Source organism: Sceloporus occidentalis, unplaced genomic scaffold, assembly GCF_023333645.1.
Source record: "Sceloporus occidentalis isolate IW3139 unplaced genomic scaffold, rSceOcc1.0.p SCAF_5, whole genome shotgun sequence".
In the NCBI taxonomy this organism is placed as follows: Eukaryota; Metazoa; Chordata; class Lepidosauria; order Squamata; family Phrynosomatidae; genus Sceloporus; species Sceloporus occidentalis.
The window spans coordinates 62,082,949-62,109,724 of record NW_028316985.1 but is presented as its reverse complement, the minus strand read 5'-3'; the positions used below and the strand labels follow the sequence as shown (position 1 = coordinate 62,109,724).

General features: G+C 38.3%; 1 protein-coding gene across 5 annotated transcripts in view; it reads right to left on the bottom strand.

The window, feature by feature from the left end:
- The window catches only part of NELL2 (neural EGFL like 2), a 144,099-nt gene that overhangs the window by 8,657 nt on the left and 108,666 nt on the right, over window positions 1-26,776 (bottom strand). For 4 of the 5 annotated variants that reach the window (XM_089524257.1, XM_089524260.1, XM_089524258.1 and 1 more), the window contains one exon: window positions 8,937-9,077. The exons of the other annotated variant lie outside the window; for it this stretch is intronic. In XM_089524257.1, coding sequence (XP_089380383.1) covers window positions 8,937-9,077 — 141 coding nt within the window. The remainder of the gene's footprint in view (window positions 1-8,936; window positions 9,078-26,776) is intronic. 5 annotated transcript variants of the gene reach the window in all.

Below are 26,776 nucleotides of genomic sequence, written 5' to 3'. Positions count from 1 at the left end.
GCTTAGCTACAGTCAACATATATCATCTTCCACCATTAAGATCTTATTTGTATGCTACTTTATATCCATTCTAAATGTATCTTCTTCTTTTACAACTCACACATAGTTAAAACACATGGGCCTGTTACAGACAGCCAAAATAAAGCTGCTTCGAGTCACAGTGGAGGTATGGTGTTTCAATGATGCATGCGTCCTAAGAGTCCAGAAGTCACACCAAAGCCATGCTCCAGGCTGGAGTGTGGCTTTGGTGTGACGTCTGGACTCTTAGGACACATGTATCATTGAAACACCATACCTCCACTGTGACTCGAAGCAGCTTTATTTTGGCTGTCTGTAACAGGCCATGGATTTTGAGTCCAACAGAAATAACAGTTTAGAGCCATACCCATTTCATTTTAAGTGAGGACAAATCCTGTGATTTCAACTTCAAAGTATTATTTTTAACTATTATTCAGTACAGAGAAGGACTTCTTTGCTTTGCATACCTACCTTTTCTAATTGCCAGCACATTTTATTTGTTAACTTGCTTGCTTGATGCCTATGTTATTAGTTGTGCAATGCTCCAATCCTGATTTCAAAATCCTTCACCAAGTGCTTTGAGTCCATCTACATGTTTGCTTTAAAATTATGTTTAAGTTCATTCATAACAAAAATCTATCAAAGGCATCACATTTAATATATTCATATTCAAGAAGCAAAAGCATCCTTTCAGATAATATGTAATAAAGGACAACATGAAGCATTCTCAGCAGTAAAGCTAAATTGATGAAAGGGTTACTTTCTCAAAATTGAAGAAAACTTTATAGACCTATATTTCAGCAATGCATTGCTGATGCACACACACATATATAAAATAGCATGGTGCCTGTCATTTTTAAAAGGTTGTAGAAACTGAAAAAATGTTTCTTTATGTTTCTGCAGACTTTTAAACCAGAGGATTATTAAAATATTTTTGTAACAAAAAGAATGCCTAAATATTTTTTTTCAAATCCAAAACTTTTGAACATTTAATCCAGTAATAAACTGAGATTCACCGTCAATTACAATATATACTGAAAAGTGGCACTAGTAGGGTGACACTTATAGAGACTAATGCAAGGAGAGTTTGTTATGTAGTTAACCAAGGTATGAAGCTTTGTTTGGGATCCTTGGGACATCATCCATTCCAGGGACTGTGGGATCATTCAAATCTCTCCTTAAGAGGTCAGACAGGGATTTCTTGCCTTAAATGGGAGAGCCTAACTTGGATTCCCACCCCAGCCTCATGGAAATAGCCATAGCCCTTAGTCATCAGCCAGTAAAACTGCAAAAATGATGAAAGAGTGAGTAGACAAAGTTTGTGATGTGGATGAATGAGATCAAATTTTATATCCCTTGACATCTATTCAACTAAGGACAGGTTTACACAGTCCCTAGAGCTCAGGTAAATAATTTCTCTCAAAGAGAAAAAATAATAATACTCATACAGACCAAAAACAACAACAACCACACAATTCTCTCTTTCATCTTGTTTGGCCTAGATTGTCAGACTTTTGGTGTCTCAAATATATCAGCACTGTAGCTCTCCACATTGGCATACAGGACTACCCTAAGCCTTTAGCTTTACTTTAAGAGAAACAAATTTCCAAATTAAATCAAGCCCACATATTTTCTTGAAGTAAAAAAAAATCCAGTGTGATTTGTATGACTTATAATTTAATAACAAGTATGTTGTTATTACAGAGTATTACTACAGAGTAAAAGCAGTAACAATGATCAGTGTATTTATGAGCTTACATTCTCATATGTTTTCTTACACATATCGTGATCTCCAGTGGAAACCTAGTCCTAAAATGTTGTAGTTATATCTGTATTCAGATATTCTCTCCCAAAAAAGGAGAATGCTTGGCTGTCTGAGAAGATTTCCCTAGAGTATCTTAAATAATCAATAATGAATACTTACATTTATCATAGATATAGGAGACCTGATGAAATCAAGGGGACTTGAGTAAACCCACTTGAGTCTAGGTAAAGTTTCATTGGTTCTAGGAAAAATTATGACTAGATACAGTTATGAGTTGCAAGCGTGGGAAATGTAACTATTTTCTAAGTGCTATGTTCTTAAATCTTTTAATTTTTAAAAAAATATATAAATTTTGAAATTTGAGAATATTGTTGATCATTATGCAGGCAGATGGGAAGTCTTGCACTCAAGGCAAGTGCAGAAACAGACTCTACTACACAAGCACCTGAATAATAAAATAACTAAGAATTTAATTCTAAGTAGTGAAACTGAGTATGTCTCTAGAAATATTTTACCTAATTTTAAAAAATCAAAACAACTAAAAATGAAGGATGCCACATAGATGTGAAACCTGCACAAGACCAATCACACTTAAAAGTCATTATCTGCCAGATGTGACACCACAGATCATTTATCCCTGCAAGAACCTGTTTTAGTGCTTTGATTTTGGACTAGTAGCAAACCAGCATGACAAGTGAATTATGCTGCTGACATTTTGTTTACAGCTATAACTGGAGAACCATAAACACTGAAAATGCAGGGACCAAAAAGCATGTCAATTATTGCTGAATGCAGCAAAAAGAAGGAGTAGTGGGGAAGGAGAAAGGGAGTCAGGGCTTGGAATTACCATCAATCCCTGACACAGGTACTATATGTAGGGCTGCCATAATTGTCCACTTTTACCAGGGACAAAATGTAGGACAAATTCAAGACCAAACTGTAGGGCAACTGCAGGACAAAACTCAGCTCAAAATGTAGGACATTTAAGGTCCACCATTTTTCTTCAATGTCCTACATTTTGGGCTGAGTTTTGTCCTGCAGTTGTCCTACAGTTTGGCCTTGAATTTGTTCCACATTTTGTCCCTGGTAAAAGTGGACAATTATGGCAACCCTAACTATATGTCACTATTATCACTCCCATGTCATTTTTAAAAGGCACATAACACAAATACACTGTAGTGTCTACCCCACAAAGTGCTTTGATTGCTTTGAGTATGAATAATGGAGACATGTGAGTCTGAAACAGAGTTCACTGAAGAAACTTTGTAAAGGTAGCCATTTCCTCAAAAGGTAAGAGCTGGATCTTGGGCACCTGTTTGGTATTTCAGCTTACAAGAAGTCTGAAACCTATCTCGCAGTCTTTTAGTTGACACACCAGAAGGACTCGTTTTAATACTGTTATCATGACTACAAATGGTTCTCAAAAACCACTTTCATTTGACTTTGCTAACTATTTCATCTCTAAGATTACCACTATTCGCTCTGAGATAGTCCCTCCTGATTCTTCTTCTGCTCTTAATCTTCTATCGCCTTCGCCTAACAAATTTTCTGTCTTTCCTCCTGCCTCCTTGGATGAACTCTCTACACTTCTGAACTCTTCCAAACCTGCTACCTGTCCTCTTGATCCTATTCCTACTTGTCTTCTAATCTCTATAGCTCCCTCCTTTCTGCCCTCGCTTCTCCATATCTTCAATCTCTCTTTCTCTACAGGCTCCTTCCCTTCGGACTTCAAACATGCTCTCATTTCCCCAATTCTGAAAAAACCTTCTCTTGACCCCTCCTCTTTGTCTAGCTATCGTCCGATTTCTCTTCTCCCCTTTCTTTCTAAGGTTTTGGAACGGGTTGTTTATTCGCGCTGTCTTACGTTTCTTGAAACCAACTCCATCCTTGATCCCTATCAGTCTGGTTTCCGCCCAAGGCATTCCACAGAGACAGCTCTCACAAAGATCTCGAATGACCTTTTACAGGCCAAGGTTACTGGCCTTTACTCTGTTCTCATTCTTCTCGATTTGTCTGCAGCCTTTGACACCGTTGATCACTTTCTCCTAATTGACATACTCTCTGACCTTGGGTTCTCAGACTCTGTTTTCGACTGGTTTAGATCTTACTTGTCTGGCAGATCTTTTGCAGTACTTGCAGGGGGTCAGACTTCTTCTCCTGTTCCCTTATCTGTTGGAGTTCCCCAGGGCTCTGTTCTGGGTCCCCTTCTGTTTTCTCTCTACACACTGTCCTTAGGAAAACTCATCAGGTCTTTTGGTTTTTCCTACCATCTGTATGCCAATGACACCCAGTTGTATCTTTCCACCCCTGACCTTTCTCCAAGGCTTGAACAGCAAGTCTCGTCTTGCCTCACAGCTGTCTCGCAGTGGATGCGCCATCGGCGTCTGAAGCTCAACATGTCCAAGACGGAGCTTCTTGTCTTTCCTCCTAAGCCCAACCTTCAACACTCCTTTTCTGTCTCTGTGGACAACATTTCCATTCAACCAGTCCAGCAAGCCCGCAGTCTTGGCTTTATCTTTGACTATTCTATGTCGTTTATCCCTCAGATCCAGACCACAGCCAAGGCTTGTAGATTCTTTTTGTACAATATTGTCAAAATCCGACCATATCTCTCCGCCTCTACTGCCAAGATCCTGGTCCATGCCCTAGTGATCTCACGACTGGATTACTGTAATGTCCTCCTGGCTGGGCTTCCTCTTTCTCACCTCCGTCCTTTAATCTCTGTTCAGCATTCAGCTGCACGCATTATCACTTCCACCCACCGCTCTGACCACATCTCTCCTGTGTTGGCATCCCTTCACTGGCTCCCTCTCCCTTTCCTCATTCAGTATAAGCTCCTGCTGTCGACATTCAAAGCCCTCCATGGACTGGCCCCTCCTTACTTATCAGACCTTCTTTCTCCTCACCTTCCCACTCGGGCCCTCCGTTCTGGTAGTCAAGGGTTCCTGTCTCAGCCCATGATTTCCTCTGCCCCATCCCGGATTCGCCCCTTTTCACTTGCTGCCCCTCACTCCTGGAACCTTCTTCCCCCACAAGCAAGAGTCATCACTTCTTTAACCAGCTTCAAAACGGAGTTGAAAACCATCCTGTTCAGAGAAGCCTTCCCAGGCATCGCATAATTGTCACTTACTATCTGATGTTCTGATGTTGACTGTTTATCGATCCATTTCCTGTATTGCTATGTACTGTATATGTATTATCCTACTTGTGAGTATGTATTTTCCCTGGATAATGATTAACCTTCCATTTTGAAGCCAAGCCCTCCCTCCTGTCCATCTGCCTTGGTCCAGGCCTCGGAGGTTGAGAGGAACTGCTGGACCTCTTACCCTTTCCCGTCACCACTCCCTTCTCCTTCTGTGTCATGTCTTTTTAGATTGTTAGCCTGAGGGCAGGGAACCGTCTAACTAAAAAGATTGCATGTACAGCGCTGTGTAAATTTACAGCGCTTCATAAATAAAGGTTAATAATAATAATAATAATAATAATAATAATAATAATAACTAAATGTATAATAATTTAAAAACTGAATAATTATTAAGAGTTAGCTTATTACTACTAATTGGCAAGTTGTGTGAGGAGTCTTCTTACAGTTTGTGCCAGGAGATTGCTTCTTCCTACACATCAGGGTGTAAGTAAACATATGCTACTAATACACTTCTCTCTCATACAAATGCACACCTGTGTACACACAGGCACATTCACAGACATCTGTTTTTCCCCTTTTGGTTCCACTGGCCCATGGTTTGAAACTGGGGTACAATTCACCCAGAATTTACCCACCCACTTGAGGCTCTGATCTTAAACCACTCTTTCCTTTTGGTTTCATTATGACTCCTTTATATAAATTTTAAGAATGTCAATGGTGAAAAATAGCTTTAACTCCTTGAATTCCTTGCATATTACCAGGAGAATGGGACTGGGTGAATAAAATGTTGCATTAACATTGTTTTCAGGTGACATAAATATCTCCTTTTTAAAAGCTGATATACCTGTAGCATCTTACTCCATAGAGTTATACCAGATGTGTCATAAAAGATGAAGGCATCTGCAGGAAATGTTCTGCTGTGTTTGTGGCCTGTTTTCATATATTCAGGAATTGCTCTATTATTTCTGCATTTTGGAAAGAAGTATTGGCATTCAAGGAATAACGTATGATATTTCTAAAGATCCTCAAAAATCTTGTTGTGCTATAAATTATTTAGGGTCATGATTCAACAGTATACGTCTGCTGGATCCCTCTTTTTGTCAGAAATAGCCAGCACCAGAGGTCTACCTCTCTACAGCAGTTTTTTTTACACCAGGAGGGGAAAGGAAGAACATTTTGATTCCGTCTCTGGTACTGAATTGATGGCACCTGGTGGCTTCCATGGCAAAGGTGTGATGAATTCACTCTGGATTTTAGTTTCAGCTCTCATGATGCAAGCAAACTGAAGGTTTGAACCTGTGTCATAGCCCTGTCTCTCCCTGCAAGAGGTAGCATCTGTCTGCGAGTTTTCCCTCCCCAGAATTGATGCAGGCCAATTTTTCTTTCTCACTCTGAAGAGAAGGGAATCCAGGGAAGAAATTGTGTGATTTCATCCTTTTTCCTCCTGTAAAATTGATTGTGTACAGCTTCTGGGCAGTCAATGACATCAAAATGTTGAGACAATGTTAGATGTTTAGGTTTATAGAAAATGAATCTCTTCCTTTCTTCTCAAAGTGGTTTAAATAGATCCTTGTTGAACATATTACATTCTCCTTTTTAACTTCAACCCAAAGCTTATAAATAAAAACTTACAGCTGAATATTTTATTTTGGAACAACTGCTTCTTAAAATAACTGCATACCCACTAACCTGCTGTTCCATATAATAACATTCGTAACAGCACCCAAGAATCTCGGTATTTCTAAGCTTGCAGTATTTCTGCTCAAATTGCCTTCTTCCTAAATGTAGTATTTCTACAAATTGTGAAAGCAGCATAAGGTCACCCCATTGGTGGAAAAAGTTGTACAGTGCATTGGGAGGTTTCTTTAAAATATATAAATAAATAATACATTCTATCATTATGTATGTGTAAAGAAAAAAGAAACCTTTTGCAACTCAGGAGTCAATTTTTTTCTCTTGGAATGCTTGCATGGCTAAGGTAAGTTGCCTGTATAACCTGCATGTTTCTTTTTCTCTTTCTTTAATGAAAAAGTTAACAGGTGGATAGGTAAACAATGTCTATAGTATAATGTTTATATAGAGATTGTACTTTAAGACTTCCTTGGTCTTTCAGACACACCATTGGTTATTCAAACAGGAGCCACCTATACAGGAGCAGAATCAGATCTGTCCTGTGTCAGTAGAGAGACAGTACCTCTTAAACATTCCCGTACCAGCCTTATGCAAACATCCCATGCTCAAAATGGAGAAGAGATGTTACATTTAAATAGAGCCTATTTACAAGAAAATCCTGTAAACAGAGCCATTTTATCAGATCAATTCTCAGATTTTATCTGAGATACTAACTATGTAATCTGGGCCTATTTACATTAGATTTTGTTCAAATGTTACAACCCACATAGAGGCCCAGATATGTCAACCTTCAGGCAACAGGGTACCAGGGACAGCAAATCTGCTATTTCATTCCCATTCTAAAATGGTTTTACCACTCTGGAGAGCTGCTGTTGACCCATACTCCTTTCTAGAACTGAGCCATCAGCAAAGTAAAATATGGCTGCAGCTGGCTGCTAACACCTAATCCAGGCCACCTAGGCAATCGCCAGCCACTCACCAGAAAAGAACAGGACTGGGCCCTCTGCCCATGAAGAAGAATGAGCTGAAAATGGTAATAATAATATTTACAGTACCTGTGCACTCACCAGATTTGGAAAAGTGCCTTGTCACCACACAGATGTTTATTCCCCCCCCCCCCCCAATCATACCTGTTCCTTCCACAAAGCTTCACTGTGAGAACCCATTGCAACTAGTTCTATGTTGCAGAGTAAGAAGCTTCAGTCAAGGTCAGAGAATGATTGACTCAAGGAATGTTGGGAAAAAGTGTCCTGAATAGTTGCATCCCCTCATTTCCAAACCACCAGGTTCAATCCAGAATCCAGGAGAACAGTGTATCCACTATGCCCTACAGAGGTGGAGGCACAGTGCTTTGTTTATCAGCACATAAAATGTCTCTGAATTCTATTTTGAGGGGGGGGGGCATGCTCTAGGTCAGAATCCAGACAAGAGGGCATAGTGCAGGAACATCAGGTATAAATCTGTTTAGCTGTACCCTAGCCACTGCTGAAATCACAGTTCTTTTCATGACCTCCATGCTGGAAACCTCCCTGACTACATTGAATTGCCTAATCTTTAACCTGCAAGTGTCGAAGACTTTTCACAGGTTTTTGGGGCTCTCCTGCTGCACAAGAAGAGACTGCTGCGGGAAGGAAATTTCTGTAAATTCCTGTAAATTTATCTAAGGATCCTAGACCAGTTTGAAAGAAAAACTAATTCTTCATCCCCATCCCACATTGTTCAAGATGGTTTGGGAGCCCCAGGTGGATGCAGATGGAAGGAAGGGACAGGAAAGCTTTCTTCCATGTATCCTCTGATGTTGATTTATCCTAGGTTCCATATCATTTTGTAATGTGCAATCTTTAAAGTATTGCACATGCATGTCTAGTTGCTATAGTCAGACGGACTCCCCAACCACCCTATCGAGAGTGGTCCTGCGTATCTGAGAGTGGTGGTGATGGTAAACAGGGCAAGAGTGGTCCATATGCTGGTTTTACTTTTGCAATATAGAAACTCATTTTTCCTACTCTGGGGGTCTACAGTCCCATTGATTTCTGCTTCACTATTCTATTAATCCATCTGCATCCTGAATTGGTGTGATAGGAGTCTGTGCAGAAGTCAATAGAAACGGAAATAGACTTCAGTCTTCAGTCATGGAACTTCACTGGAGAAGTGATTTTACAACTAAGCATTTATTCCACAAGTGTAACTTATTATTTTATTCACCCTTTATTTCTCCATTTGCCTCATTTTGTTATTCACAATGTAAGCTGTCTGAGTTAGAAAGTACCTATATATTTTAGGACAATGAACTTTCAGTCCAAGCTAAATACACTGATCATTACTAAAACAGAAAACACAGCCATATGATATGAATTTGCTTCTCCTTTTACTGACCTTCACATGACTCTCCACTAGGTGAAAACATGCCATTGTCATGGTAGCCATCCCTACACTCACAGTGGTACCATCCAGGTAGGTTAATGCAGGTAGCACGGCTGTCACATTGAACAAAGCCATCTGAACATTCATCAATGTCTGTTCAACAAACAGAAAAGGAAATAAAACACACACATCTACAACAGAAGATCAGGCAACAGGAGTGACTGTTATTTGTGGACAAACAAAAGAAACATACATTATCAGGATATACAATAATCCTAAGCCCTGGTGGCACAAGTTCAATACCAGCCAAGGGCTGAAGCTCGACTCAGGCTTGCATCCTCCCGAGGTCACTAAAATGAGTACTCATCTTGTTGGAAGCAATTAGCATACACATTGTAAACAGCTTAGGGAGTGCTTAAGTGCACTAATAAGCGGTACAGAAATGTACTTGCGAATGCTATTGCTAAACAATATTACTAAGCATAAGAATGTAAACTCCATAATGTAGTATTCTGCAAATGGAAAAGGAATGAAAACATTGCAGATCTACTCACAAAGATGCAAAGTGAGAAATTATTGGTAGCTCTAAACCAAATAACAAACATTAAATCATACCCTGCATCGTTTAAACATTTCTAGCTTATTCACTGAATGAAAACAACAAGCAGACTACTTGGTGTATCAGTTGCCCATGGCAAAGTGGGAGGAAAAATTCCAGTAATATATTTGTAGCAATTTATCCTTTCCTTCATCGTGTATACCAGGCTGCCTCATGTAAACCAGAATTATCTTTTTTTGTAGATGTCAAGACATTAAATCCAACTCCCATTATCAGAGGGTTAATGCTCCTAGGAATTATAGGAGACTAAGACAAAAGTACAAAACACATTTTTGAATATGAATTGCAAAATCTGCTTTCATAACAATTAGCATGGTTTTTTCCCCAATCTGAAATAGACCTTTGTCCAAACCTACACATTTATTTTTCAAGTCAGTACAAAACTAAAGCTTTTAAATAAAAGTAAAGCATTGGAACCAGACATCTGCTGATATTGGAAATAAAGAAAATGGAAAGGGAAAATAATAAAATACTGTGCAGCTTGTTAAGTAACAACAACAAAAAGCAGTGAACTTACCACAAAACTAATTCAGTTCTCTTAAAAGCATTATAACATTCCAATGAATCTCAAAATAAAATTGTTCAGTTTTTACTCTTTTGTTTACCAATATTGTTATCCCCAATTATGCCAGGCCCAAAGGTTATTGCTGGCTGCTGTTTTTCACTGTTGTACGTGGATAAAATGTGTAACTGATAAAATTAATACAGCAGAACTCTTTGACTGCATTCCAAAATGTTTCACTTTATATAATCAAATGATTTGTGTTGGCTCTGAAATCATTTAAAAAGAAACAAAATATTTCCACAGTTCGTATAGTTTTGTTAGTATACTGGATTACACAATCAAATCTCCTTCTGGTTGTGCTTTCACAGTACAGTATTTAGCAGCACAGCCAAACCCCACTGCAATTATTTTCAGCTTCTCATCCCCTTCCTCCCAAATGCTTTTTGCTTCTGAAGGTACTGTGAAGAGAAAGGCTAGGAAAGAAAATCTACACCAGTCCCTAGGTACCAATAAAGCAAGCTGTGCTATAGAATGCAGACACTCAGGAAACACTCTGCAAATCTAAGCCCACCCTCACTGCTGCCCCTGACCTCTACACACTCTTGGAAAGAAGGTGTAAATGGAATACAAGGAAAGAGTCTGAAAGGAGGACAGCAATGATAACTTTGTTGCTTTAGAGAAAAAGAACCTAACAGTACTTGGCAGTGAGGATGGGCATATATCTGTTCTCCCATATATATTGAAAAGCAGTGCCCTACAATCGGGAAGCTCCTGGTGCCACATACTGGGTTAAAGATTATTAACTGTGGTTAATAAATGAGAGCTTGTTAAGAATAGTTCTGAAAACTCTGCTTGAAAACTATAGAAGCAATGTAGCGTAGCCTCATAGTTGCAAAGGGAGGTAGGGAGAGATGCCTAGTCTGCAACTGGGAGTCACCCAATTGGTTTGGAAACCCTCTATCCTCCACTGATCTGCTTAGGTCCCATAAATTCAGGCCTGTGCCCTCCCTGATTGAGTCCATCCATCTGGCATGCACTCTTTCTCTCTTTCTACTGCCCTCCACCTTGCCTAGCATTATCACCTTTCCTAGTGAATCATACCTTCTCATGATGCGGCCAAAGTACAACACCTTTAGTTTCATCATCTTGGCTTCCAGGGATAATTCAGGTTTAATCTGTTCAATGACCCATTTATTTGTCTTTTTGGGTATCCATGGTATCCTCAGCACTTCCCTCCAGCACCACCTCTCAAATGAGTTGATTTTCTGTAACCTTTTTAAATGTTCAGCTCTCACATACATATGTGGTGAAGGGGAATATAATGGCTTGGATAATTCTAGTGTTAGTATTTAGTTGTATATCTTTACACTTTAGAATTTCATCTAATTCTTTCATAGTTGCCCATCCCATTTCTAGTCTTCGTCTGATTTCTTGACTGCAGTCTCTGCTCTGATCAATGTTTGAACTAGACTAGATCATGTCAAATAATTTTGTGACATGTCCAAAGCAAAGTAAGTGTAAATGGCTTCAAACTCTTCCTGAAATTTCTGCAATTCTTTTGGAGAGAAAGGGGTAGAAATGCTAAAATTGATACATTCCTCCAAGATGTCTGCCTGACGCTTGCCTGGCTCCATCCACACATGTGTCTACTATGGATCCATATTTCATCCAATGATAAACAAAAAAGTCAAAAGAACATTCTAGCCATTTGGTTAATTTCCCTGTTCTAGCCAATTATAAGGCACAAAGCTATGGATTTCCAAAGCATAGATATCCAAAGGAAATGAGGTTGCATTATGCATTCTTATGAGCTCTGTTACTGATTATGTTCAAGGGCGGGGAAACAAGTTTTGAATGGCATGCCAGTATTGGTAAACTGAGAGCCAAAATAACTATTGTGTATTTATTTTCCAACTAACTGGTGAAACAATATCACAAGAAATATTACTTGAGATGAAATGCTTTTAAACATGCCAATAAAGAAAGAAATACTTTCCTCTCATTTCCGTATGTCAGAATGCAAAGTTGTTGAATGCAGTTATGTATCAGCATCTGCCATGAATATGCTGATGGAAGATTTCTGCTGGCCTTAAAGAAATGACTGATTGCCTGCCTGCAACCCAATTCCACTTAAAATGCCTGCGCTCAGAGTTGAACAGTAATCTATAGTAAAAGAGGTCTAAGTCTGCTATTGTGGCCATTCGTCTATAGCACAAAAGAAGAGGAGAATGTTTGGCTCAGTGCCTCTCCCAGACTATTGGTCTGTAACCCTCTGCAATGCCTAAAGCTCTACTACTCAGAAAGCAGAATTACTCCTATAGAAGGAGATATAGGGTTGCCAGAATAAATACACTAAAAGGTTTCTTACACTTGTTAATGGGAGCACAACAAGCAACACCTGCTGAAAGTCACTCCATTAAAGATACAGGAGCCCTCTCCAGATTTAGATTGGCAACCCAAGGAAGGCATGCAAAGGTAAAAATTGAGGTTGTAAAAGATAAAGGTTTTGCACCAGGAGAAGGACAGGATTATGTGGTTTGGTGAACCCCTGAATGGTATCCTTTTGAAATGCCTGAGTAGATGTAAGCACAACTTCTCTCAAGTATGTTCATACCTGCCTCCAATGCTGCTTATCCTATGTACACTAAGTTAATAATAATTATTTTTGAATGAATGAATGAATGAATGAATGCCTTTATTACAGTTAACAAACCACAGGCAGTATTAAAGCAAAATAACAACAGCAACAAATTAAATAACAGCAAGAGTAGTACATACACAGCATATAAACGAACATGTAAAATACATTATAACAGACTTGCCACTTCATAATCCAGCCCACCCCAATTTTCCATAAGTGTTTGAACATGGAGAGGACATCACTACTCGCCTTTACAGCACATGACTTTACGAACTTTTATAGCAGAGAAAATAAACTTTGTGACTTCCTCTCTGATCTTTTTGTCTTCATCTGCCAATAAAAGCTTCAGATACCATTCAGATGTTCTGCCTGGATGTCTATTTAATAAAGGGGTAATTAATCATAATCCTTATAAAATATACAATAAATAAGAATGTGAGATATGGATTCTGGTTGGCACTCTCCACATGGACAAATTCTATCCTTATATTCAATTCGATGGAAACGTCGCTCTAGCATAGCTCAAGGAATTACATTGAACTGGCCTTTGCTGAATGCCACATGATATTTGGAGATTGTTAAATTTTCCAAATATTTTGCCCCTTTGGGTTGAAGCACAGTCCCAAACCAATTGGGGAGCAGGTAGAGCATGCAGCAGATGCTGAGTATTGCACATCAGTGTCTTTAAAGTTGTGCAGGAGACCCAATATTTGGAATTTTTCTGTCACCGATTTAATAAGATCGGTGGTGTATGTGTCTCTATATATTAAATTGGTATATCCAGTCTCAGATCTTGCAAAAATAAGTTTCAGGAAATATCCTAAGGTCCATTTCCACGTAAGGCATTCCACTTTAAAAAAAAAAAAAACTGGCATTGTGTGAGTTGTCAGAATTCAAAAGTTATTATATGGCCCAAAAAGTGCATTTCCTAACTCACCAGGAGCGTCAGTTTGCAGAGTGTAGGCAGGTGAAGTGAAGATGGGTGCTGTGTTCCAGGTGCTGTGGCTATTTCTGTTTCACAGAAGCCCCAGGTGCTTGTAGTTGTATGGCATGGGAAGGCCAGCCAATCAGAGCCAGCCTGGTTGGCTGGTAGGGAGCAAGTGAAGGCTTCATTTACATCCATCCCTGCCCCATATAAGTGGCTTGCCCTGTCATGCTAACAGTCAGCTACATTGCCCAACTCACCCTCCCTCAGAGTTTGGTATTTTGTACAGATGAGGGTTTTTTTTAATTATTTTTTATTTTATTTTATTTTATTTTTTGTTAGTGGTATACACTGTGCATAATGATTATCACAACTCTGGGTGGTTTTGTCATGTGGGATGGATTGAGTTTGGGGCCTATGCACTTGTTATATCTAGTATGGAATGTGTGTATGCTACTTGAGAGAACCTCAAATCACAGAGTTGAGAAAGAACAAAAGGACCAGCCAGTCCAGCTCCCTGTTATGCAGGAATACACAATCAAAGCACTTTAACCGATGGCCATCCAGCCTCTGCTTAAAATCTTCCAAAGGAGATTGCACTACACTCCAAGGCAGCCTATTCTACTGCAAAAAAGCTCTTACCACCTAACGTTTAGGCAGAATCTCCTTGGGGGTGTAAACAACCAACTTGGGGACCAATGGCTCTATCCATCTCCAAGTAGCAGGTGAACCACACAGTGGCTTCTGCCTGAGTGGATTTCCATATCTGTCATTCCAGTGTGAATCTGCAGGTGGACTGAATAAATAGCTTTTCATTAGCCAACACATAGGCCAGCTGATGAGTTTTGGGAATTGATTGTTTTACAAGAAAGGAATCTCTTTTTTGGTGTCATCGACTGCTCATTTTTGTTATAAAGTTTTAAATGACTTTAATTTTGTCAATATGGAAGATCTATTTTAATCACACTGTTTTCTATGTTTTTATCTATATGGGCTTTTATCTGTAATTTTCTCTATTTTGTAAGCTGCTTTGAGTCATGGCCTGGGGAAAACACAGTGCATAAAAAGATATGGATAGATGGATGGATGGATTGACCATTGCCTCAGTCTAGACCAATGCTCTGAGCCAGGACTATTCAGCAATAACAATACATTCATGGTCTTTTTGGGTCCAAAGAAATGTGGTCTGTGCTCATTCTTGCTAAATGCAAAGCCATAGCCTCTCTGCAAGGTCCAAAACACCCCATGTCCACTCATACACTTAAAACATTGTGGAATAAATCACATCATATTTAGAGTTCTTGTATTGTCAAGTATTTCTTGATCCCAATCAATTCCAGTGTGACCTGAATGGATCACATTTCTCTTTCCTCTGAACAAGACCAGCCTACCGACAGCTTACGCATATCGCTTCTGCTTCACTGTACATAATTCTCTGAAAAACAGCACGGTAACTTTTCTTCTTTTTTCTTTTTGTCCTGATGTGTTATAAATCCCAAGACAGAAAAGTCCCCCAATGGCAAGAATCAATAGATTTTTGCTTCAACAATGTTTGTCCCAAACAATTTATTTGCTTTGCAGGAGGGGAAAACCTATACAGCATGGCAAGTTGCTAAAACTGGGGGACACTGTACTGGTGACAATGTTGCAGAATACTCTAAGTATTGCAGATCTAGTTCTGTGCAGATTTTGCAACATTATGTGACTAAAATCCTGCATCCTGGTGCATGGTAGTTTAAGGTACAGCAAAATGCTAGGAAATATTTCCTTGGATCTTTGGGATGCAATGTCTTTAGTATAAAAACCAAACTTTCAGGGCAATAGGAGAAAGTTTTTGAAATCCCAATGTGACACTGTATGTATCTAGATCAACATCCAGATCTGTTTATATATAGATATATAAAATTTATGGAAATCAATTAGTTTAATTTTATATATGTATATCAATATATAGAGATCTAGACATTGATCTAGATATAAACACACACATACTGAGTCACATTAGGATTTCAAAAACTTTCTCCTATTGCCCTGAAAGTTTGGATTTTGTATATCTTTATGTGTTTAGTATGAATGGGGGTTTAATGAAGTCCACCTTTCCACATCTACATTTGTTTGACTGTGTATCTGAATATATTTTATATTTTACTGTTGTCAACCACCCGGATTGGTTTCCCATAGGGAGGTATACAAATAATAATAATAATAATAATAATAATAATAATAATAATTATTATTATTATTATATTAAGACCAAAGCCATACCCCTCATCCAAAAAAGGAAAAAGCAGAAAATGTCCATGAAATTAATAAATTCCATTAAATTCATAAAGAATGAATAGCACTGTATTTCATAAAGGATTAGTAGCACACTAAAAATAGCATCGATGACTAAAGTTACCATGGCTGCATCTACACTGCAGCAATAATCCAGTTTGATACCACTTTAACTGGCATGGTTCAATGCTATGGAATTCTGGGATTTGTAGTTTTGTGAGATGTTTAGCGTCTTCTGTCTAAAAGCTCTAGTGTGATGATAAGTATAAATTTTAGAATTCCATAGCATTGAGCCATGACAGTTAACACAGTGTTAAACTGCATTATTTCTGCAGTGCAGATGCAGCCATAGTCACTTTAGCCAATGCTATTTTAGTTTCCGTTTAGAATTTCCTTCTTTTCTTATCTATAGCCAAATATTTTGTGTCGATTTAAACACGTGATTTAATGGGTGATTATGAATTTATTGGAAAATTTTGCCTACTTGCAGCTATGACCTATGAGAAGTAACAAAGTTTTCTAGTGAAATGCAGTGTAATATTAAAAATATAAGAAAATTCTTTCTTATAACGGAACTGCTCCTTTTTGAAAAAAGACAATCCCAGAAAGAACATTTTGATATAATGACATAGTGTGCAAAGTAGTGACATTAAAAAGGAAGTAGGCAAAACTAACACATCTCAGTGCTGCTGAGAGCCAATTTATAGCAACAGCCACGAACAATCTTGCTCACATACTCTATGAGTTAACAAGCTCATCTTCTGAATGTTCTGCAAAACCTTTTCTAGTTAGTTTTGGAAGAGGTTTCCACTTAATAATAGTGATAACGTTTTAAGAATAATGAATTCTATATCTATTTTAGCATGCCAGCTGAAGACAACTGCATACTTTCAGACCTGTATAAGCTGTGCACCATCTTGAATCCCATAGTGGGAGAAAGATGGGATCATCATCATCATCATCATCTTAACTGTTGAGTAAAAAATGCTTGAGAATTTCAATGTTTGTGAATTCTGATGTGTACTGACTTGATCCACACTGAAACTTGGAGAGCTTTCTTCTGTAGATTATAATTCACACAATTACCCATCATGGACACTGACCATGGTGTCCAGAGTTTCTGGGAGAGGTAGTCCCTCCCCACAAAAAGGGATTTTTTCCAAGCTCTAACAGAAACATCCCTATTTCTGATTGTTTTAGGACTTTGGACAAATTGGGTTGATAATCCATCATTCATTTCTTTTAATGACTGATATTTTGTTGTTAGTTATTAGCCTATTCATCTTTTTCTTTTTAAAGGACATGGATCTACCACAGGCTGTGTTATTTCCTAGTAATAGCTATTTTATACATTTCTGTCTTATAGCCTTCTCTGTTTCTTTTTAAAACTGTTATAGTATTTAATGTTTTCTTTTAATTAAAGAAAGCCTAAAATAAAAAGCACTGGAAATTTTGTAAACTGGAAAATGCATTTACTCATGTAAATACGAAAAATCTTTTATTCTCTTATCATCCTGAACAAAGATAGAGAAGTGATAAGAAGTATTCATCGTGTTCATTAGGGACAAGATATGCAGTGACTAACTTCAGTGGCATCACTGGGTGGGGGCAGGTGTGTGTGTGTGTGTTAAATAGCAAAGGGATTAAAAATTGTAACAGATACATAGTACTTGCACAGTATATTGCAATGGCAAAAGATGCTGATATACACCCCATACAGACAGGCCAAAATAAACTGCTCTGGGTCACTCTGGAGGTATGCTGCAAGTAAGTAAAGGGATAGAGGCTGCTTTAGGGACTGCAGAGCTGACAGTCGGGGGCAGGCAGTTCTTATTTTACGGAATCACTAGGACTGGAAAAGGAAATCAATTTGTTTCCCTTTCAAGGGAAGCTAGACTGATCCATTCCATGCCATCCTTTAGCTGGCAGGCATACCCCTTTTCATTCAGGCAGGCAACTGGTAATTAACATGGGTTCCATGAAATGGTAGTTTAATGCAGTCCTGGTTTGTTTTAAAATTTAATGATGGTGGTAGCGTGCTCCATGCTGTGCTGCCAGAATGGTGGGATAATAATAATTAATACAGCCATGATGATACTAACATTCCTCCAGAATATCACTATGGAGTTTATCACACAGCTCTCATTGTGTAAAAGTCACCGATCTGCGATGGGAGCCACCTGGTGGGATCACGGATGGTGCAACGCTTCCTTTTTCATCATGGAAGTGTTATCATAAGTGTTTTAAAAAGGGCCCTTTTTTAATAATGTTTTAATCCATTATTTTAAAAGGACCCTTTTTAAAACATGATAACACTTCCATGATGAAAATGGAAGCATTGCACCATCCACGATCTCACCAGGAGGCTCCTATCGCAGATTGGTGAAGTTTATGCAATGGGAGTGTGGCGGAAGGTAAGCTGTGTGATAAATTCCATTGTGTCATACAGCATTATAAAGAATGTTGTATACGGCAGTAGGACAAAAGTGGATTATAAATATTTAAATAAATATTAAAACAAAACATTAACAATTATTACCGTCATTTATGTATGTTCACATCATTATTTAAAGACATAGCTGTTTTTGTAACTTGCTTTTCATTCTCTCGGTTAGTCCTCCTGTCGGTCCTATAGGATTACTTTATACATTTTAATAACCATATATGTTAGTTTGTGAAAGGATAAGACCATGAAAGGCAACAGACAGGGAATGAGATGAGAGAATGGAAGAGAAAAGGTTTATGGTAGCAAATGGGGGGACAGCACTCAAGGGAGGGTACTACACTTCAAAATCTAATAAGTGCATTCAGCATTTTAGCCCTCCATGTTAGATATGCAAGCATTTTGTCTAATATAGTTAGAGTTATGTCTCAGCTAACAAGACCAAACACATCAAATCAATATATATTTTGATTTGTATTTAATTTGGTATAATGCTAATTTTATGTCGGATGATTTTAATGTATCCTATGTTTATGTGTATTAACTGAAGTGTTTAATTGCTTTATGTGTTTTAATCTATGTAGTACCCTGCCATGAGGCTTGGGGAGAGGTGGGTAAGAAATAAAATTTATTATCAACAACAACAACAACAATAATAATAATAATAATTTTTCAAACCTGTATTTACTAAGTATTTTGAGGATGGTTGTAATGCTGCAAATTCTATGTTTCATGTTCCAACAAACAAAATAGCAGTGTTGCTTTTCAGTGTTCTGTGAGACTTTAGCATTCTTGAAGACACCTCTCTCTTCAATCACACGATTTATTCAGTACTGTGCATGGATTTTAGACCTCCATTTGGAAAACATAACAGCCTAGAAGTATTTTGATATATGGCAGCTATTCCTGTGTTTAAATAAGCTATCAGTCTTTTTGACTTTCTTGCAGTTATATTACTGCTACATGTTCCATAAACATCTTGTAGGGGATCAGAAAAAGGCACAAGGAGATTAAGAAGAGTGCTTTTTTAAAGTAAGTGAGGTTCTATTTTCCTTTTAAAATGTACAGCAAGGTGATTCAAATTTGTTTACAAGATACATATAATATACTTTATCTTTCTTCCACCCCACACAATTTTGTACATGTTGAACTTTGTCTAAAATAGGCGTATGAGCATATATATAATGGCAGTTTGCATATTAATGGAAGTCATAAATTAGGTGCAGTGCATATTGCAGCTTACTGATTTTACAAGAGAAGTCATGCCACACATTTTGTGTGTGTGAACTGAAGTACTAGAGTAAAAAATCTACTTTTTTCATGGGATGGTGGTGGTGGTGGTGGTGGTACAACTCAGATGCTTCATCCAGATTCCTGAAAATCCATTAAAATGTGCATATTAGTTCCCTGCCCATTCATTTTCAGGAAAGGTCTGCACATATAGTGGGTATACAGGGACATCAAGACTGTTCCTCAAATTAAATTTATGTATGCATATATGTATGTATTTATTTAAATATTTATAACCCACTGTATATTAAGAGATCTTGATCTTGGACACATACAACCAAATTTTAAGACTGCTTCTTCTTCAGAGAATCCTGACATATATACAAAGACAGATGGATCTGGTCACATGTCAGTATATTGTCACAGCAATCTTCAACATGTTGGTTGGAAGCTTCATTAAAAAAACATCTTAAAGTTCATTACAAAAAGGCAATGAACACAGAGATAGTGTGGGTAACGTTAAAAGTACTATGCTACAGCTTGTGAGATCCACATTTGGATTCCTACTACCTCATGGTAGTCAAACCTGGAACAATCCCTCACTCATTTTATCTTGCCTCACCGAGTTGTTGGGAGAATGAAACTGGGATAAGTAGAACCAAGCACTAACAGATAGGACATAATTTTTTTAAAAAATATGAGTTTTCCTCTATGGATTGTACTCTAGCTGTCATAAGCTTAAGTGTCTATGCAAAATTCTATATATATTGATATGCAGTAGATTGCTAGTCTGAGAAAATATATTTCTTTGATGGCATATATAGGCTGTCCTACAGTAAAGCAAGGGAAAATGGCAACTGTGAAAACAGTTTTTAAAATGATACAGCAAAAAACTTGGGAAGTGAAAAGTAAAAGCAGGTTGTGGCAGATTTAGGATGCAATATTATAAAAACTCAGCTAGGAATAAGTGTCAAATAAATCAATGGGAAATACTTCTGAGGCTGGATAATCAACTATGCATAGAATTCACATGCTTAAAATATATATATTTTAAAGTGTTCATCAGTATGGCCACAAAGTAGGCACTTGGCAATAATAATAATAATAATATTTATTTGTATTCTGCTTTTTCCCAAAGGAATCAAAGCAGATTCCAACAGTATAATTAAAACAGCAAACAATTAAAAATTACTATTAAAAAAACCCAAAAACCCAACCCTCCCCCCATCATAAAAACAGTGATCAACCCATAAAAAGAGATTAAACATCCACATTTAAAATTGTCCAATAGGAATACACTAAATTTTTTGGGATTAGCACAAGAGATGAGGGAGGGATGGGGGAATCATATCAATCAATTTTGATATTGGAACAAAATTAAGTGGAAGGTAATCTTTAACTGGAATATATTTCCTGGCAATGACTTTCAGAAGTGCTTCTATATCAGGGATATTATAATTTCTCTAGTATTCACTTGTATTAAAAAAAAAAAAAAAACAACCAAGGAAATACAATTTTCACACCAACTAATAATTCAATTGCCATTGCATGGAATATGGTTCCACTAGAATTGTGGGAATTAGTTGGCTAATATTAGCATGCCACTAGTAATTATTTTGTGATTTTTTTAGAAGAAATATTGAGAAGATAAACAGTCACTTTACATGCTGACAGAGCCTCCAAAGGGTGGAGACAAACTGAATCTCAAAGGGAGTATCCTTTTGTATTGCTAACGGAATTTAAATTTTATTTCCTGAACTTTAAGAATCACCCAGTACCCACATGGCCAGAAGGAGGAGGGCCTCCCTGCATGAATACCTCTCCATACCTTGTCAAAATGTAGGCCTATGATTAACATCATTTTTTTTCCTTCTGTATTATTTTTTAAATCATACCTTTGCCTGATGAAGAAGCCAGTAGAGCTTTGAAAGCTTGCATCATATATACTTTTTGGTAGGCCCAATAAAGGTATCACTGCATTGTGAATTTGGGAGGTTATTGTACTTTGCTAAATGGCCTAGATATATTTACACTATATAGCATTATATATACTGTAGTTGAAGGGAAAGAATGGCAGCTGGTAGCCACTGAGAAAAGCTCTGCCACCAGAGGCAACAATATAATTAATATTTTTTGCAGTTATAAAAGAAAATATAGGCCTGTTACAGACAGCCAAAATAAAGCTGCTTCGAGTCACTTTGGAGGTAAGGTGTTTCAATGATGCATGCATCCTAAGAGTCCAGAAGCCACACCAAAGCCACGTTCCAGTCTGGAGCATGGCTTTGGTGCGACTTCTGGACTCTTAGGACACATGCATCATTGAAACACCATACCTCCACTGTGACTCGAAGCAGCTTTATTTTGGCTGTCTGTAACAGGCCATAGTTGCCATTGCTGGTCACCACCACAATAACCCCTGAAACAGTGACATCACTAGGAGTAGTGTGATAACTCTTTTGTCACCCCCAGGAAGGCAGGCACCATAGGGAAAACAACATGGGGAGAGAGAATGAGTGGAGGGGGTAGTGAAAGGAGAAGCAGCAGGAGCAGCAGGTAGGGAGAGGCTCTCACCATCTATCCTCCTGCTTCTGACTACCTCACTTCAATATCTGTCCTGCTCAATCTGCCTGGCACACACCCCAACCACCCAGATCCATCAGCCAAGGCACATGTGTCATCTGCCCACTATGGTTACTGGTGGAGATGAGGAGGAGCTACCATCTGGCAGCCCTTTCTCGGTCTAGTGGGGCTGCTGGCCAGGTGGGAAAGGAAAGTGATGGAGCAAGGAAGTGGAGGAGTCCATGACTGCTGCTGCACCTCAACCCATTCTTGCCTCTGCCACCCCCTGCTTTGCACAGCAGCCAGCCATCAGTATCTGCCTTGGCTGTACCTAGCTCACCACCACTGCCCCCTCTGCTTCATGCTTCTCCTCTGCCTTGGGCTCTTGTCTGTCACTTGGCATCCCTCCCCCCTTCCCATCCTCAGCCCCAGTAGTATTCACCCCCCTCTGAGGTATCACCTGGTGCTGCCCAACTTCAGCCCTTGTAGTGATGCCCCTGTCCTGAAACAATCCCCAAATCCCAAAGTCATCCCATCCCAGTTTCAGCTTTTCTCTTTAACAAGCCCCTGAGGCAGGTCAAGGTAAGAAAAAATGACTGGCCCAAGGTCACCTAATGAGTTTTATGGCATGGTATGGACCTCAATTCTCAAGTCCCAGCCCCATGTTCTTATCACTACATAACGCACCTCAAAGAAATCTGCCAGATGTTTGAAAACCAGCCTTTCAGCCTACCTTTAACTGTTATGAAATGCCCTCTTTCATAGAAAGAGACAAGCCTTCCAAATGCTGGAATTCAAGTCCCATTAGCCCTAGCCAGCATAGTCAATGCTAAACCTGGATGAAAGTCCACCATCTTTGGTGAAGAGGCTACAAGTTGCTCTTCTGTAGACAGTAGTCAAAAGAAAGAAAATTGAAAATAATTGGAGGTCCTTTCTCCAATAGTTCAATTGTCTGCATCTTTTCTGAAGAGTGAATGGATAGTCCTTTCCTGTATTGCTGAAAGCTGCAGATCGGCAAGAAGTTTACAGGAATTATCTGGAAGCATTAATCTCTCAAAGTGAGTAGGAAATTAGTTACAGCAAATCCATTTTCAAAGGTTGAATTAATACAAGTCTTTAGAAAAATATTTTTTGGTGTCATGTTGTGTGAAAAAGCAAACTTATTCTTACAACATATGGGTTTATTTTAGTATCTTTGCAAGGGCATGTCTGTGCTTTTCTTAAAGTACCCTGTCCATGGAAAACTAATTTAGTTCCATTAATGAAAAGGGAGCAAAATCTGATTGAGTATGTAGCATGGAATTATAGTTCATTAATTCTTTGAGTATGTAATTTTCCACACTCCTGATCCCCCATTGATTTTTGTACACCCCTACAGGTCCTGCTAAATGCCAGCAAAAGGAAATTCAATCGTGTTGTTATTTCATGTGTAGCCATGGCAGTGCTCCAAAATTAGATAGATATGAAAGGGGTTTTTCCAGTGAATGCCTCCCCGTGTAACCCTGTTAACATTTCCTTGCTGTCAGAAATTAATCAATCACAGACCTACTGACATCCAAAGCCATGACAGTTTCATATTACACAGCCAATACCATCAAAAGATATGACACGTGTAACAATTGAAGATGATGATTCAGAGTAGCTAATTAGGTGTGAATTGTATGCATCCTTGAACAGCTTAAAAATGGAATGAACACACACACACACATAGATGTGTGCCACTGACTATGTCAGTGCCCATTGAAGAGAGAGACTAATTGAGAATACTATTACTATATTTAGATACTGATTCAAGAATCTTTAGGGATGTCTGCTTTCTGTTCTCCTGAAAAGTACACACATATACAGATGCCTCCAAAGTTCTCTCTTAATTAGGGTTGCCATAAGTGAGGACCTCCAAACCAGGACAAATGTAGGACAAAATTTTCAAATGTAGGTCACATTTTTGTGTCCTACATTTGAAAAGGAGCCTCACTGAGGGCAGGCTTTCCTTCCCCACCTGGGTCTTGTTCTTGCCGCAGCGGCGGCGGAGCCCAAGCGGGGAAGGGAATCCTCCCCTCAGCCCGGGGGCGGGGGAAATCCCGAGGGCGGGGACAAACTGGGGCGGGACCGTGCAGACCCGCCCCAAACCAGGAAAGTCCCGCCCCCAGGCGGGATATGGCAAGCCTACTCTTAATTCATTCTCTAAAGTAAAACTGTTTTCCATATAAGAGGAATGATCATTCTTCCTTATTTCAAAATATATGAAGAGCAGAGTTTGTATTAATTTGCCTCCAGCTTTTCATTTTTTTTTTCATCTCCATGATAGGGTAAACTTTTCACATGCACACACTTTAAACAAGCAAATTAAGTGTCAGATGTAATCTTCCCTATCCTTTTGTCCCTTGGGCTGCAATCTTAAAGAAACCTGTTAGTGGACATAACAGAATTTACTTCCAAATAAATATCTCATTCAACATACTTCCTTTTTTCTGTATGCATGAAATATATTTCTCTGCACCACTTGCCCCTAGTGAATAAAGGCATATGTCTAAAAGCACCTAAAGAAGAACCTGACCCACAAGGTATCCTAATCAGGCATAAGCCTCTTCATCAAGAATGGAATAGTACTAGTATCCTTTTCTACTTCAGTATATTACTTTTGTTGCTACCACCACCGCCACCAAAACCACTATCATAACTATGTAAACCCCTTGAATCAATGGAAATATACTAGGTCTGTACAGTGGACTCTTGGAGTGGTTCCAGGACTCCTTGTGGATACCAAAATCCATGGATGCTCAAGTCCTATTATATACAATAGAATAGTAAAATGATGTCCCTTATATAAAATGGCAAAATCAACGTTTTTTACAATTTTAAAAAATATTTTTTCAGGCCGTGGTTTTTTTAATCTGTGGATGTAGAATCTGTGGATATGGAGCACTGACTGTGTAAATCCCATTGATGCAGTGGGCCCACCCTAGCTGGGACTAACAATTCCATTTAGGCTAGGTAGCTGACAACTATATAAAAAAGGAATATCCACCCATCCATCCCTTTATTATATCGTGCCTTTCTCCCAGACTGAGATTCAAGGTGCCTTATGAAAAGACAGAATATAAGACAATACATAAAGTTAAAAACATACAAAACAAGATTAAAACAGTATTAAATAATAACAGAATCAAAATCAGTTAAAAACTACCTTTAAAACAGTTGAAGGCTTTCATGGCTGGCATCCAAAGTTTTTTGTGGGGTTTTCGGGCTATGTGGCATTCTCTGAAGATGCCAGCCACAGATGCTGGCAAAACGTCAGGAACAAACTCTTCTAGAACATGGCCACATAGCCCAAAAACCTCACCAAAAAAAAAACTTACTTTAAAACAGATTAAAAATAGAACAGCACCATAAAAGCCATTTTTGTTAAATTCAGTTTCTAAAAGCTTGCTGGACTATCTTTCTGGAGGGAGTTCCAAAGTGTGGGAGCAGCCACAGAGAAGGCCTTCTCCTATGTCCCACCAGTCTCACTTGTGAAGGCAGTGAGACAGAAGCCCCTATCCTGCAAATCTTAGAGCTCAGGCAGGCTCATATGAGAAGACATGATTCTTCAAATTCAATAGTACAGAACATGCAGAAGTACAGAAAGTAAAAGTAAGAACAAAGTTATAAGCAAGATGCCTACTCTAATTGCAATTAAGGTATTTTTATTAGTTCTAGCCACTTTACAAACTATGGCTAGTTTAATCCCTTTCATTTGTTTCTGGTTGGCTGTAACTCATAATCTTCATTGTATATTATCAAGCTATCTTTGCATTGTATTTTTTATCATGTTAGGTTTTGAATTTTTATTGTGTTGTTCTGTATAGTGTTTTTAGAATTTTGAACTTTATCACAATGTTGTTGCATTTTAAAATAATTGTTCATTGCCTAGATAATCTGTTTTATAGGCTTCAAACAAACAAAATTAATTAATTAATTACACTATTGAATATGAATAGTCCCTGAGACCATAGATAGCAATGTACATCTTATCAACACACCAAGGAAAATGGAATACACATCCTTTTCAATACAGTGCAGTAAAGTTGATGGAATGATTTCCTTCCTTATGTACATCTAACTCTTATTTGCAGCAGTTGACAACCCTGTAATAAAATCCATATACCCAGCTTACTTCTGTTGTAGGTCTGCCTTTCTAGATCTAGATTTAAAGGTGAAACTGTATCAGGTAGTCTTATTTTATGGAAAAGACACCGTATTTTATTTTCTGCTTACACATGGAAAAATATATATTTGTCTACCTATTTAAAGTTTTAGTGATAAAAATATACAAGTTTAGATTTATTTTATGCTAAATATAAGCATATGGTTGCTATCCCTTGAAATGGAAGAGAGGAAAGAGAAACCAGAAGGGTGTCTATTGTCATCATTCACATATTTCCCATAATTATATAATGGACTATAATTCATAAGTGAAATAGCTTGGAGTGAGTCATGAAGGTCATTCTTTATTCTCCTCAGATGTAGAAAGAAATTATATTATAATATATTGCTGAACTGTCATGTGCATATTTCATTTATATATACAGCATTTAAGGACAAAAGGTTTGGTCTTATCCACCCAAACATCACACTTCTGTTTGGCAAGGCACCACAGGAGTCATACATTCC